This window comes from Charadrius vociferus, unplaced genomic scaffold (genome assembly GCF_000708025.1).
Source record: "Charadrius vociferus isolate BGI_N301 unplaced genomic scaffold, ASM70802v2 scaffold163, whole genome shotgun sequence".
In the NCBI taxonomy this organism is placed as follows: Eukaryota; Metazoa; Chordata; class Aves; order Charadriiformes; family Charadriidae; genus Charadrius; species Charadrius vociferus.
In genome coordinates, this window is record NW_009648332.1 from 5,965,395 (window position 1) to 5,981,168 (window position 15,774).

Genomic DNA, 15,774 nt, shown 5'->3' on the forward strand with positions numbered 1-15,774 from the left:
GGAAGGGCTCTCTCTGCTGTGGAGCTCTGCATGGGGTGTGTGTGGCAGTGCTCACCCTCTCCATTGCCGGGAGCTGCTGTGTGAGGTGGCAGCAGCTGCTCCAGGTCACCCTGCTGGCTGGGGGGGGGCTGGGAGCTCACCCCAAATCTCCATCCCCATGTGCTGCAGCAGCAGTGGGGCCAGCCAGCCTCCTGGTTTGTCCCTGCAAGCGTGCCCACACGTGGAGCTGCCTTCATAGGTGACCAAAATGTCTCTTTCTGCTCCCAGAAACCTTCACCCCTGAAGACCCCCAGCCTTGGGTTTCACGTCGCGCCGAGCCTCTGCCCTCACCCTGGCTGGCCCTGCCCGCGATGGCGTTGTGTCTCAAGCAAGTCTTCAACAAAGACAAAACGTTTCGTCCTCGAAAGAAGTTTGAGCCTGGCACCCAGCGCTTCGAGCTGTACAAGAAAGCCCAGGCCTCCCTCAAGTCCGGGCTGGACCTGAAAGCGGTGGTGCAGCTGCCTCCCGGCGAGAGCATCAATGACTGGATTGCCGTGCACGTGGTGGACTTCTTCAACCGCATCAACCTCATCTACGGCACCATGTCGGAGTACTGCACGGAGAAGAGCTGCCCCATCATGTCGGGTGGGCTCAAATACGAGTACAGGTGGCAGGACGATAGCAAATACAAGAAGCCAACCAAGCTGTCTGCCCCACAGTACATGTGTATGCTGATGGACTGGATCGAGATGCTCATTAACAATGAGGACATCTTCCCCACCAGGATAGGTGAGTGTGTTCTGGTTCTTCATGGGAAGGCTGGGATTGCGACCAGTTCATTTTCCCAAGCCACTGGTGCGCCTCATGGTTGGTATTGCTGAACTTTGTGATCCCCTTTCATCTTCAGTGTCCATCCCTTTGCTGCAAATTGAGGTTGGGATTCCTCGTCCAGCTCATAGGAGGTGTCAAAAACAATGTTCTCTTTTTCTGTGCTTGAATTTTTCCCCATATTCTGTACTTGTGAGAAAAGAGAGCTGGTAGGTCAGCAGCTTCCTTGCCCTTCCTTGAGGAGCTGAGCCGCAGGGTTGGTTGGTCATCACATATGTGGTCATCACATATCTGCAGTGTGCTCTTCTCTCACCTAACCAACTCGATTTCTTTCTGGTTCTCCAGGTAGGTTCATGCTTCCAAGGTCTAACCCTTGTCCCACCTTGTTGCTCCACTTCTCAACTCTCTTTCCATCTCCACTAATTCATCTCAGCCCTGATCATACACCACATCTTGTTGTCTAGCTGAGGCATCGTCCAAGCAGAGGTGCCTGACCCAGGATCTGGCCTTTCCAGCCGCCAACCCACAGCGTGTACGATACATCTCTTTAAAAAGTTGGGCCTCAAGAGCTTGTGGCAGCTGCCAAAAGCAACACAGCTTGCAAACTAACCCCTCTGCTGCAGACCTGCAGTGCCTGGCAGCTGCTGGGGCTGACGTTAGCCCTGCGACTCAGCTGCTTTCTTGTAGTTTGGGGAGATGAGTTCGAGGGCTGGAGCTGACGCGTGTGCTTGCGGGGCTGCCAGAGCCTCAGGTCGTGCCTCGGAGCTATTGTTTTTCAGATGAAACGCAAAACTACTTGAATGTAAAAGAAGATTTAAGGAGCTTTGGGGGGAACGCCTGGCTTTGCAAGTCTGCCCGACCTTTTCTGTTTTCCCAAGCACCCAGCTGACAGAGCCATATGAAATCAGTGCAATTTAGGCTCAGGATTTTCATCGATATGCTGGGAAACTTGCTGCCACTAATTGTCGTAGCCCCGTTTGGCTGTGCTGCAACATCTAGTTGTGTGTCTTTTTTGTCAAAGTCTCCAGCCCTCGGAGGCTCAGAGGGGTCACGGCTCTCTGCAAGCAAGAGGGTGGTGGTGCCTGTGGGGTGGTTGTGCCAAACTCTTAATTTCAGCTTTCTGGGATGGGGTGATCCCCCAGACCCCTGGTCTGACCTGGCTGTACCGGCTTTGCCTGTGGTTAGGGTGGTACAACTCCCCTTCTGGGGGTTTCTTTTTCTCTCCCTCCATCACCTGAAGCCAAAACCTGCAGGCAATCGCTGCCTTCTTCACCTCACCAGCGGGGTAGCGCAGTGCCGCATCCTCGTGTCGGAGGACAGGCAGACAGGCTGCCTTCAGGGCGTGCGGGGGAGTCAGCCCCTGGGATTCACGGGGGGCATTCGCTGTGCCATGGAGACATCCCTCCCTCGTGGGCTCAGTGTGCTCCACGCATCCCGGCGGATGGAGGAGGTTGGAAGCATGGCTGGTTGACAGTGCTGGTGCAGGACGCTCCGTACCAGCAGCCCCAAGCTTTGCTGGGGACAACAAAGTCCTCGTTGATTCTGGCTGCAGCTGGGCACAGGCTCGCTGCTGCCGGGGGGCGAAACGGCAGCCACAGGGTAGAGGCTGGGTCTTCTTCTTCCTGAGGTGGCTTGTTCCCAAGGGGAAGCTCTGCATGCCATTAAAAGCAGGGGGAGAGACGTGGATTTACTTTGTTTTGCCTCTGGCCAGAAAGGAGAGTGTCCTGGTCCAATTTCCAGCCTTTCAGGTGATATTTGGTACGTGATGCTGCTTGAAAGCAGCTGAAAGCCCTAACGCTGCAGAAAGCAGGCGGCCGTGGAGGGACAGCAGCGTCTCAGCACCCTCTGCTCTCCCACATCTCCCTCTGAGGTGCAAAAGTCCTGCTGGTTTTCACCCCACTTCTGGCACTTCTCCCTCCGAGGTGTAACGCATCCTGACGTGGGGAAGGACAGCTGCTGCCTCTGGTTTCCACTTCTCCTTTTGTTTTGGCATGGGGGTAGTTCTGGGTGTGATCCAGGCTGGCTGCAGGCGGTCCTGGCGCAAACCTATTTTTTCTCTCTTCCAAAACCATTCCCAGGGTCCGTCTCCCAAGCCCCTGTCAGGGGTGGGGGGGTGGAGGGGGTGACCCTCATGTCCCTGAGTGGCTGTAGTCCCCTCGCTGACATGTCTCGGTGCTTCTGGCCTCGCACGTGTAAAAGGGAACCGAGCCTGAGATCGCACTTTAAAGGCTGTTGTGGGAGGCAAGGGGAGGAGGGAGCCGGTGGCAGTTTGTCATCCGTCTGTCCCCAATTAACTGCCTTTCACTGGCCTGCCTGGTGCACCGGGTAATTGCTCGGCAGCTCTGGCATTTCAGAAGATGAAGGTGTTTGGCCAAAGGGAAATGTCACATCCACCCGTTCCCAACGGACTGATCCTCGTCACCGTGCCAGATGACGGGGGAGGCTGGGGGACGTGCAGGGGGGAGGGATGCAGGGCTGAGGGACAACAGCCAGGGAGAGCAAATGGAGATGCTCAGCCTCCCTCCTGAAGAGCCAGCCCTTGAGAAAGGACCCAGGAGAAGGGGAAAAAGGCACTGAGAAGACACAGGGGAGATGTCAGCTGTTTTAAGGAGGGGGAGAAGTCTGACAAGGTGATGGAGGTAAAAATAAATTTCATGCTTTGGGGTTGAGGTGAGGCTCTTCAATATCAATAGTAGAGATGGGATTTAGCATGAAGGTTTCTTCCACTGCTGCTTGTGCTGGAGAGGTCCACCAGCATGGCAGACCTCCATCTTGGCAGGTGTTTCGTGAACTACGTGCACCTCAGCTTTGCCTCCTGGCCCCTCTTTGCCATGTGCCCTAAAAGTGTCCCAGCACAAAGATTTCGCTGGCTAAGGCCACCTGACCACAGACAAAAGAGACTACTTTTATTCTTTTTAGAAACAGCAAGTGGTCCCTGAACTTGCTAACGTTGCCTGAGGCTAACCTCAGCATCCTTCTCCACCCAAAAGCTACAAGGCCTGAAGCAGCACATGACTCAGCGGGGCTCAGTCGCTCATGGCTGTCCTGAGAGTTAACAGGGAGGTATTTCATGGGTCAGAGGGGGGAAATCCTTCACCCCGGAGGCTCAGCTGGAAACCATAGAATTATAGAATGGCTTAGGTTGGAAGGGACCTTGAAGATCATCGAGTTCCAACACCCCTGTTATAGGCAGGCACACCTCCCACTAGGCCAGGTTGCTCAAAGCCCCATCCAGCCTGGCCTTGAACACCTCCAGGGATGGAGCTTCCACAACTTCTCTGAGCAACCTGTTCCAGTGTCTCACCACCCTCAAAGTGAAAAAATGCTTTCTAATATCTAATCTAAATCTACCTTCTTTCAGTTTGAAGCCATTCCCCCTCGTCCTATCACTACGTGCCCTTGTAAAAAGTCCTTCCCCAGCTCTCTCATCCTCTCCTCGTAGGAGAGGTGCTCCAGCCCTCTGATCATCTTTGTGGCGCTTCTCTGGACCCACTCCAACAGGTCCACGTCTTTCCTGAGACGTGGAAAGAGCAGAGATGGTTCATTGGCTTGTGGGCTCACAGGTCCTTTGGCATCATGGGGGAGACCTTGGCTGTGGTAAATAGGCACAAGTCCAGTGACCAGAGCAGAGCTGGGCTGATTTGCACCACTAAAGCATCTGGTCCCTGAGCACGTGTCAGAGGTGGGAGAGGAGCAGAGCGACCTGGGTGACAGACGCCTTTGGTTTAACCAAACTGCGTGATGCAGAGCTTGTGCCGGCTCTGCCGTGAGGCTTGGGGGGCAGCCGACATCCGAAACAGCAGCAAGGGAGCCTGATGCCAGCAGACAGCTTGTGACCTGGCAGAGTTAACCAGCAGGACCGCAGCCCTCGGACGGCATGCTTGCACCAGTAGAAAATCCCTACGGTGGTTTAATGGGGCCGGGGGGTGGGGGTGGGGAGCTGCCAAGCCCTCTGCGTACCACAGCAAAGGGTTGGGGGGAGCTACTGCATCTTCCCCAGGGAAATCCACCTGCAGGATTTAGTCCCACTTAAAGGCTTTGCCGTATAATCCTTCCTCTGGAGCAGAAACCTGTCTGTCTGCAGGTCAAGATGAGACAAATCCCTGCATAGGGTGAGCTATGCCAACCTGGTCGCTATAAATCTACAGCAGCAGCAGCTTTCCCAGACGACCCATATCAGTTTGCGTGTGCTAAAGCTCTGTTTCCATCCTCCCAACCAATGTAGCTGTCCTGAAAAATACATTTAAATGGAGAATAAGCATTGTTCCCATGCAGGGAGAAGAATGAATGATTCTACAGGCATATTTTTACCAGCTGGTAAAACTATATCAGTGGATTTCATCAGTGAGTGGCCACATGAACAAATTACCACCTGGAAAATATTGACTCCTCCCGGTAATCGTTTTGCCCGGTGGTGACTGGTTTTTAGGGAGCTGCTGCTGGGGAGGAGGGTTGGGTGGAGGGGATTTGCAGAGCCTGTGGCAGTCGGCTGTATCTGCACCAGTCAGCCCAGCCACCAGGCTGCCGGTTGCACAAGGCCAGGCATCCTCCATCAGCACCATCGCGGCTGCTGAAACCTCTCCATTATTAAATCAGTGCAGACGCAGAGTTTGGACAAGACCCAGCGCCGGAAACACCCCGCGCTCTCTGCCAAATGTGCTTGCGGCTCTAAAGAGCATCAGTCATGAGAGATTTTGGAACAGTTCTTGGAAAGCTTTTCAAAACTCAGGCTCTGCCATTCAAGCACAATCCCAAAACAATTATAAAAAACAGAGAAAACTTGGTGCGAAATTATCCAATACTTTCTCCCCATAACAACAGGAGAAAAACGTACAGAATTCAGCTAATTATTGCTGTTGCCTCAGCTGGCTATTTTTCTGACATGATTTGTCTTCTTTTTTCTGCCCATTTTCTTCCAAAATTAACACCACACCAGCTTGCAGCTGCCATCATGCCGTTAGTTTTAAATGGGGCTTTAAAGACTTATTTTTAGGAAAAAAATGAATCACCGAACAACACAGTGGCCAAAATGGAATTGAGAAATAATAACAACAACAATAATTCATCACGTAGTTCATTGAATTACTGCTTTTGCAGAGGAAAAAAATACAATTGCCAAGAAGCAAAATAGCTTCCCAGTACTGATTCATCACGAAAAAATTAAATTGGCTCAAGCGCGAGGGTTAGGGACAGGAGAGATGGCAGGAAAGATCCAAGAGCCATTCGCAGTCCCTTACCGTAAGCGCAGGCACTTTGTCACCTCTCATTTTCATTTCCTTTTACACGTGGTCCCACATGGTTTCCTTATGTTTTGAAGCGATCAGCGCAGAGTGGGGAAAACAGATTTCTCGGAGCATTAAATCACATCTTGGGGTTTTCAAGCAAAACATCCAAGATAAACTGAAGGTGCTAAATCATTTCAGGGCTGTGAGTCACGCCGCTCGCCAGCGCCCTGGCTGTGGTGCAGTGAGTGAAATTGTACCTGCTGTACTTACAGCTTTTGCCCTGGCTTGGAGCACGGGTATGGTTCTCCCTTTTTCCGCCTCTGTGGATGGCTGCTCCGCTCCACTCCCCCTGGGATTTGGCTGCGTTTCAGCCCTGGGGCAGGCAAAGATCTCAGCTGCCGGCTCTCTAGTCTGTGTCCAGCCTCTGGGTAGCGCACGCCTGTGATCACCGATGGAGAAATAGAGCTGACCTTTGGTAAAAACGTTTTTCCCGGCATCTGAGCGAGCTCACACTGCATCCTGTGGTCCCCTCCTCATCACTCATCATGCAAGAAGAGTCAGAGGGGGGCTACCGCCTGCCAGATTGTGGGGTTGCTGCTGCTTTCTCCGGGGTTGCTGGACGGTGAGCACCAGTGAATTAAATGTAAAGGTAATTTCAATGCCTTTAAATCAGCCCAGGGGGGTTTTATGGACCAGCGTCAGTGGGATGCACTGGGATGGTGTTGCTGGGTCCCCGTATGTGTGTAGGGCTGGAGAGGGTGAAGCAAAACCAAGCAGCGTCACCCTGCCAGGGTGGTTTGTCAAAACTTGGGGCTCCATCCCGACTTAGACTGTTAGCAGAAGTTTGGCAGGCCAGGGCAATCTCAGTCATGCCGAGCCAGTCCCACCAGCCTCATCCCTTCGTCCCACCAAGCTGCTACTCCTGCTGGTTTGTGCCAACATGCACCACCTCTGAGATGGATGAAGTCCCCTAAGCAAGGGCCACCACTGCCCCGCTCTCAAGTGTCACTTATCATCACATTGGCCTCTATCATGGGGTCTCTCTGCCGCCGGCTGTAACGCTGACCTGCCTGGCCCAGCCTGGCAGGGAGCTGGGAGCCATGGTGGGAGCAGCCTGTTGCCGCGCACACTTGGAGAATGGGCCCCGTTGCTCGCCCCTTGCTGTCGCAGTGACCCCTCCTAGCAGCCAGGACGGTTCCGACGTGAACGTACGGGGACCCGGGTGCTCGGTCTAAAGCTGAACGTCTGCAAGGGCAGGGGTAGGTGCGTGGCCAGTGCCGAGATCCCTGTCCCAGGGCTCTCCCCTTGCTGGGATGTGCTGGCTGCAGTGCGTGCCTGGCTGCAGGGAGGAGGCACAGCCTGCTCTCGCTGTGTCCCCTCGTGCGCTGGAGAGGATGTCACATGCGTTGTCTGCTGGATATCCGCCGCGCCAGCAGCCGTGACCCAGGGCAAGCCGTATTTACACCAGATCTTTCTGCTGCTCTCCCTGGGTTGGTCAGACGCAGCCTTTACTGGACAGCCCTTTTCTTCCAGCTTTGGGCGAGGGGATGGGGAATTTCTCCAGCTCCTTGCCAGCATGGCCAGCACCTTCTGGGGCTGCCATGACTTGCCTTCCAAGTCACTGGAGATCAGCAGCAAGGCACAGCTACTGCTGGCAGAGGCAACCTGCTTATCAGCTATCCGCCCTGCTTCCTTCCCGTGGGGAAGTGCTTTGATTAAACCCTGCAGGCCCCCGTGCCAGACGTAGGGTCCAGTTGAGCATCCGTAGCCCATATTGAGGGTCCTGGCACAGGAGGTGCAGACGTGGCTGCAGCATGGGGAGGGGAAGCAGGACTTGATGGCCCCGGGTTGTGCCCTGTGCTGCTGAGGCTGCCCGTGCTTCCCCCAGCGTGTGTGTGAGTGAGAGGGGTGATGCAGGGAGAAAGAGGTTGAGCCGGACCCCGGTAATACCTGAACCCAAAGGACTGTAGTGGGTGGTGGTTTCATGACACGGTAGGGTGAGATGTGACCTGTAGAAGTCCATTAGTGACTGCTAGCCACCACCAGAGCTCGGCCATGTCTGGAGGGGATGGCCACACACTGACACCTTGTGATGGACACAAAGAAGAGCAGCCCAGCTTCACCTCCCAGGAGCCAATTCTGCTGCTGGGTTCGTGTGAAAGCACAGTGGTGGGGTAGCCCAGAAGGGTACTTGCTGGTCCAGACAGCTTGGTGATATCTCTCCAAGCATCATTAGGTACAAGATAGCTCAGCAGCTCCCATAGTTGCCAATGGCCACGAGGTTTGGACTAGATGACCTTTAAAGGTCTTTCCAACCCAAACGATTCTATGATTGGTGCTGAATCTCTGTTCCCTGATGCAAGAGCTGCTTTTGGAGAACCCAGGACATAGCTGGAGGTGTCTCCCCTCTAAGTCTCTCAGCTGCCAACATGTCCATGAAGACTTGCAGGTAACTGATTTATAGGACAAGACGGTTCCTGGCTAACCTCAGGACAAAAGCGAGGGAAAGCCACTTGTCACCATCTGCCAGCTCTGGAGATGGCTCATGTAACAGCAGGATCTGGACCGTAGAAGCTATCAGCCCTGCGAGTCTGAGATACTTTTTATCTGCTGTTCACTGTCTGATCTTATTTCTTTCTCAGCCGGGAAATGGGTTGAGGTTTGCTGCTTTCCTTCACTATCACTCTTTGCAGTTTGGCGATAAACTCCCAGTGGCTGGTCAGGTCTGATTTCTTCCTCGTTGCCTTCTTTGACCGGAGGAGACAATAGGCAAGTGGGATGGGTGACAAACTGGAGGCAAGAAATGTGTTGCTCTCTCCCTGCTGGCACCTTGCTTAGTTCCCAGCAGCAACTGGTACCTCTGGCCCCAGAAAGACAGGCTGTTCAGAACAGGGTGTATTCCCCAGCCGGGGTCTGGCATTGTGTGCTCATCGGAAGTTACTTACTGTGATAAATTTTTCTTTATTAAAAAAAAAAATGTTTCTTGACTGGTTCTTCAAAGCTGGTCTGCAGGGGCCGCCCGAATGGCATGTCTGAGTCCCCAGCTGGGTGATTACAGCTTTTATTTGCTCAGCAAATTCTCAGTCTGTGCAAAAATCTCAAATGAAGCTGTTGATAAACACTGTGTCCCTCCTGACTGTAGGGAACCCTGGAGATCTCTCTCTGCTCCCTGCCCTTATCAGACTGGCAGGCAAGGAGAGCTCTGTGGTCAAGGATGAAGGGCAGAAGCAGGTCTCCATTAACCGTCTCTAAGCTGCTGGCACGGGGAGAGCCTGGTTGTGCTTTGCCAGATGCGAACACCTTTCCCAGCAAGTCCTAATGGGATCTGTTAGAGCTGGCAGTGAAACAGGTCACGCTGAGGTCCCTGCTGCGGGAGCAGCCCTGGGGCTGCAGCGTGCTCATGGTTATGCAGAGCAGCGTCCATGAATCAGTCTCAAAAACACCTCTCCGCGCTCGTGTGAGGCTGAGCCGAGACACGTGTCCTCCTCCAAGTGGTGGCTGGGACATCCACCGGTGGCACGAGCACACAGCTTCTGCCCTGCCCACTGCACCCACGCTGTGCAGGAAGCAAAGCGAGACTGGGCTGGGCTGAGGGTGATGCTGGTTTAGACCAAAGATCATTTTCTGTGAGGAATGCTGTGATACTGAACCCAGCACCCGCTGAACCTTGGCCATTGAAAACACAGGCTCCATGTGTGATGTTGGAGGGACACATCCTTTGTGTTCGCCACCCATGGAGGAGAGGGGCACGGCACTGCTGCTGGGAAACCAAACTGCCAGGATCCTTTGGGAAAAAATTAGTTTAATTGCCTAGCAAGGCTGAGGAGGAAGGCTCAAAGATAAAATTACCATTTTTAATTTTTTCAGCGAAGAGATTTGCTGGTGCTTTCCGCAGCGCAAAATGTGCAAGCTGGCCGCGGTTGAGCGGAGATTATTTGGAAAGATTTTTAAGAGGTTATGTGCTGCATTAGTAAGAAGCTAAGGGAGGAGGCTGGTACAACTGTTGGAAGCGATGTTTTTATTTTGTTCTTTGCAAATTTGCATTGAATTGCTCAGGGGAGAGGAAGAAGCTTCAGGAAAACAAATTCCAGTTGTTTCATTTTCCTCCTCCCCAAAAATGTGTTCGGGGTTTCACAGCCATGTTCCCTTTAGAGATTTACCCCAAACTTGCTGACACTGACTGTACCACACCTCTGAGATTTTCACTCTGACAGCAATGCACTTAGACAAGGGTGGAAATGTACAGTGTGAAATTGTGTCCTTGAGTGGGACACGGCTAAAAGTATAAAGCAATGTGTGGTGGGTCCCATTCTTGAACAACCTGGGGGGACATCTCAGGAGGGAGCATCATACGGGTGCGATGAAATTGCAACCTAAGCATCATTAAGATGGCCAGTTTTCTTCCTGTTTTAATGAGGCATTTCTTTGAAACAAGGATCAGGAAAAAAGGTAGAAGCCCCACCTGTTTCTGTTGATGCATCAGAAGTGATGTTTGAGGGTGTGTGGAGGAAGAAAAACAGTATGAACCATGCTTTTGATTCAGAGGACCGGGGAAGGTATTGGTTCTGCTGGGAGGAGGTTTAGTTTTGTTCATGGACCTGAGTAAATACAATTTGACTTACGCTGTGCCTGCACAGGCTTGTAGGGGAAAGGCAGGGAGAGAGGGCAGAAGAAAAAAAATTCTCTGGTAAGAGTTAGATATGGAGAGATCTCCTCCACTGGATGAGAAATCTTCTCTCCTAGGGCAACTCCCCAAATCCTCAGCCCATGCCCTGTGTGAAATTGCTAGTTGGGCGATGAGGAAGTATGTGGGGAGAGCTCGATGGCACATTGCCCTGCTGTAGCTGTCACTCTTGACATGAGCCGAAGGAGTCCTTCCTCCTCATCTATGACTGCCTGTTAAGCATGACAGTGACATTTAAACGCTAGCTGTGGTTTTATTTGGAAATGGTCAAATGGCTTCCAACTTGCTTCTGCTTTGCAGGTGTTCCCTTCCCCAAGCAGTTCCAGCAAGTTTGCACTAAGATCCTCACCCGCCTCTTCCGTGTCTTTGTCCATGTCTACATCCACCACTTTGACAGCATCATCAACATGGGTGCTGAGGCTCACGTCAACACCTGCTACAAGCACTTTTACTACTTCATCAGGGAGTTCAGCCTCGTTGACCACCGGGAGCTGGAGCCTTTGGTAAGGATGCCCCAGGGATGGGGAGGTGGAGGGGGTAAGAGTGGCGTGGGCTGAACACAGCACTGGTAGCTTCAGGTGAGGGCTGGACTCTGAGCAGTGCAGTCACCCTCTCTGGACTCTTTCAGTCATGCCGCCTCAGAAGCACACCCAGGTCTTCTGTCCTATAACTATCAGAACTTAGTGCTCTGAGCGAGAACTTCCCAGCAACACTGAGGAAACCGTTTACCGTTGGAAAACCCTCCTTAAACTTTGCCTTGACTGCCATGTCTACAAATTGCTCTTCAGCATCCTCAGGACCACTGTAACACAGCGTCCCTGTGTACTGTCTTGCTAGCTCTAATGCAATTTGCACATCAAAGTGTTTCTAGCCAGTTGTGTCCACACGGCCTTCAGGGGTCAGATTTGAGCCCAAGTCTCCTCTCCACAGTCTTGAGTTTTCTCATTAGTGGACTCAGGTCCCTGCTTGAGATCCTAGTGTGAATTACAATGAGGTTGCAGGAAAACAAGCCCCAGTAGGACACGCAGCACCAGACAACAGCTAGAGAGGGCACACTGAAGAGGCCTCGCTGGAGCTCCAAGTTTCTCTGCAGCCTCCCTTGGGAAGCAATTAGCCAGGCAGAGAGTGAGAGTCCTTGAAAACAGCAGGACCAGGGGGAAGCAGAGGCCAGACAGCCCAGGCACATAAACTAGAAAACGCACATAGTTTTGTAAGAGAAGCAAGTGTGTCACAGGCCAGGTTGAGTGTGGTCTGACCTAGGAAGGACATGTTGCAATGGGGAGAAGAATTAATAGGGAACCCTAACGCAGAGTTAGCACTCTGTGATAAGGGCTGGGTTGCAGAAAAAGCTGTATCCAGCAGCAGAGAACCAGGGATGACCACGAGGATCTAATCCCAGAGAGAGAATCAACTGAGAAAAGTCCAAGCATGAGCTGCCTGTTTAGGAATATCTGGGGGGAATGGGGGATATGCCCCTGCCCCTAAGTGCTGAACGCTTTACTCCTCTGCTTTCATTTGTCTCAGTCAATTTGCTGCCTGTCTGCTCTGCTGGTGATTTGGGTGGATGGAGAGATGATGATCTAATAACGGGAGACAGCATCTACACTAATTATTTCGCAGAGCTTGATTGTGACCTATATTATCACAATGGCCCTCAGCTCCAGAAAATGGCAGCTCAGCGTCACTCTGTCCTCTGCTAGTCTTCCTCACCACTGCTCCTCATGACAAACTTCTTCAGCATTGATATACAGCCCATAATGGTGTCATCTCCTTTGATTGATGCTTGCTAATGTAAATAATTAGCACCTAATAGCCAAAGCAGAGGCTGACATTGCTAAATAGGCTTTCAGTGCCAGTGACTCACATGCAACATGGGATGATTTATGGGTCTGGATGAATCTCAGATGAACAGGTCTTCCTGTGTGACGCAACCAGGGTTAAACTACAAGGAAATGAGACACATTTACCTCTGGTCTATCTGTGTCTTATTTCTTGGTGTGTCCACTGCCTGGCATCCAAGCCGTACAGCAGACCCAACCACATGGGGGACCTCCTTCCCCCAGGCAATGACTTGCTGGAAGTGTGTGTGACAGTGTCCTGCAACCAGAGGCTGGCTGTGTCCAGGATGCAATGCTGAGTTGAGGAGGCAGGGACAAATTGCTGCAGCTTATGAACAACTTTCAAAAACGGAAAGTGGTCCTTCTGGCTATGCTGTTACCCCAGGGAGGCTGGAGCTTGGCACTGCCATCAGTCCCAAAGTCTGCATGGGTTAGGATTGAGCCAGTAGCTTCCAACAGCATTTCTCTCTGCTGCAGGCAGGGAAAGCAATAATGGGAAGTTTCTTCATGCGCATCCCAGGGGCTTTCCAATAAGCCCCTGGGACCTGGTGTGGCTCCGGTTCATTGTGCTGTGGAGCGTGTGGGGAGCCCGATGTTCACGCTCTTCTGGCTTTGCTACAGCAGCAGTTGAGAGGATGCACAAATCGTAACATCCAACCTCTGCAGCACTTTCCACTTGACCTCAGTCCACTTTCCTGTGGCTAATTACTCTCCCCAGCCCAGGGCAGAGCACCAGTGACTTGCTTTGCTCATTCCCCTTCTCACTGGGCTGCACCGTAACTGTTGTCCTGCTCCTGAGTGTTTTCAGGTCCTGAAGGATTCATCATCTGGTTTGACACTTAAGCAAGGACAGACAGTGCATTGCATCTGTCTTCCTTTTCAGCTAACACTGCAGGGTTTAGTTTTTGCAAGTTCTCAACGTTTGTGGAAAGACAATAACCTCTCAGTAGGGATGAGATGAGCTGTCCTTGAGAGGTTCGGTCTCTCCTGACTGCCCCATAAGCCCAGACAACTGTCCTAACTTCGCATTTAGATGGACAGAGTTAGTCCACATGAATCCCATGACAGAGGAGACTCCTGCCCGCAGAGGCGCCTGTTCCCTGCACATGACTGTGGAAGGCCGCCAAGCATGTGGAGGGAGCACATCTGGAGCAGGACAGCAGGTCTGAGTGCTGTATTATGGTTGGAGCTTTCCAGATGTGGGCTTTCTAATGAGGAATCCCAGTTTTCAGATTTAGAAGTAAGAAGAAAGAAAAACACAGCACCTCGCTAGCCAGAAAGCGTCCTGTTAGGCTCTAACAGCTTAGAAAAATTAAAGGGATTGTGGGATGAAGGAGTTCTTGGTCTCTAAGCCGGCCTCTGGCTGAATCTCTCTTTGCTGCCTCAGCTTCCCTTTTGGCAAGCTTCTCTGGGACGTGATTTCCTAGCAGCAAATCATGGGAGCAGAGAACGAGATAGGTCCTTTGTACGGGCAGAGCTAGCGAAAGGCAGTGATTCACTCTCTTAATAAATTGAGAAATCTGGGGGCAGAGGGAAGCCGTGCACTTGCTTCCTTGACAAGGGCAGGTCACGGTGCTGGGCAGCAGCGCTGGCAGAGGTCCAGCTGGTTACGTACTAAGGCAGAGCTGTGGGGATTTCCAGAGTGTGATGAATGCCTTGGACATTTGGGGCCAGCCTGAGGAGCTCGTGGGTGGCTTGGGAGTCCCCTGGCCGCCCCAAGCCATTCCCTTCACGGCTGCTCTTGTGCGTGGTGCTGTGCTAGTGGGGTGGGCGGGATGCTGTTGCAAGAGGATGTTCACAGTCTTCTCGCCGCCCTCTTCTGTTTCCTTCCGAGATGTTTGCAAACACTTCCCGTTTGCAACGTGATTTTGTGGCAGAGCATCGGCTTTCCATTTGATGGCAGGGTTCTGCACTCCAGTGATTTTGCCTGTTACTCCTACAGGAGAAGCCCTCTTTACCACTCTCCCCAAATGGATTTTAAAAAAAAACCTCTCCGCACTGAAGAGCTGAGATTGCAGCTTCTGTCCCCATTGGTTTTATCACTAAAGGGCCTTTTATAAGGTTACTCAAGGGTCATCCTACTTTCCTAGTTCTTTTTTTCAGTTTTGTCCTTCCTTCTCCGCAGACCAGTCCTACTTCAGATCTATTTGGGGAGTCCATTTTGATGTGTAAACCTTTCTCTGGGGCCTGTGAGGGGGGCTGTGTGCACATGCAGATTCACAAGCCATGAACCTGATGAGCCAGAGAGAATCACACACTTTCCTCGCTGCAGCAACGTACACGATTCGCAAGCTATTAGTTGAGCTCCTTAAGGACAAATACCATCTTCCACCAGCTGAAAGCCGGGCACCTTCCTAATGCAGCTGGCACGATGCCATCCCAGCTAAAGAAAACAGTCTGTTAGCCTAAACAGAGCTCGCTCTCGCAGGAGGTTTCCCGTGGCCCTCTGTTATTAGCACTCATTTGCATTGCAGTGTGACCATGGGATCCCTTGCCAAAACCATCGGTCCTTTGGGCGAGCTGTTGTCACCTCCCGGAGTGAGAACTGGGAGCAGTTCCGTGTCCCATCTCCCTAAGCAGCTGCAAACCGAGAGCTCTGAGAGTGGCACCACCTTGTCTGGCAGCTCCGCGGCTGAGTCAGGAACAGGACCTGCATCTTTCAACATCTCAGCCAATGGTCTTTCCTTGGACTGCTCGCAAAGCTAGGGCACGGCCAAAATAACCTTGTGCCACAGAGACCGAGGAGGATGCTAGGATGGAGCTGTTGAGGCAGAGCAGTTCCCAGGAGGGCTGGTATGGGAAATCGAGAAACGCTCCCCAAGACTCCCACGGTCGCTTCCTTGGGTTGTTTTTGGACACCTACCAAACTGCCTGATGTGTCACTCTACGAAACCCTGTCTTTTGCACTTACTGTTTCTTTCTTTTCTCTCCCACTTCAATGCAGAAAGAAATGACAGAACGAATTTGCCACTGAAGCATTTTGGCAGGCGAACTCAGCTGGCTCATTCGGAGCCCAATGGGACAAGACACCCTGTGGTGGGAGACCTTTTCCCAAAGACTCGCTCTGGGCATTTCAACTCACTGAACTATGAACACTGCAGAAAAGCCTCTACAGGCCAGGGCTGAATCCTAAGCTTGCCAAACTTCTCTGGACAGACTTTTTTTTAATAGATCCCAGCCTCTGTTGTATGGCTCCTGTCTTAGAAAGCCACTGACACAC

At 52.2% G+C, this 15,774-nt stretch overlaps 1 protein-coding gene across 1 annotated transcript; it reads left to right on the plus strand.

The window, feature by feature from the left end:
• Positions 1-350: 350 nt before the first annotated feature.
• Positions 351-15,528, plus strand: MOB3C (MOB kinase activator 3C). The gene is made up of 3 exons (XM_009884643.1): positions 351-768; positions 11,017-11,219; positions 15,499-15,528. Exons 1-3 carry the CDS (start codon positions 351-353, stop codon positions 15,526-15,528), a joined length of 651 nt encoding a protein of 216 aa, XP_009882945.1.
• Positions 15,529-15,774: the final 246 nt, after the last annotated feature.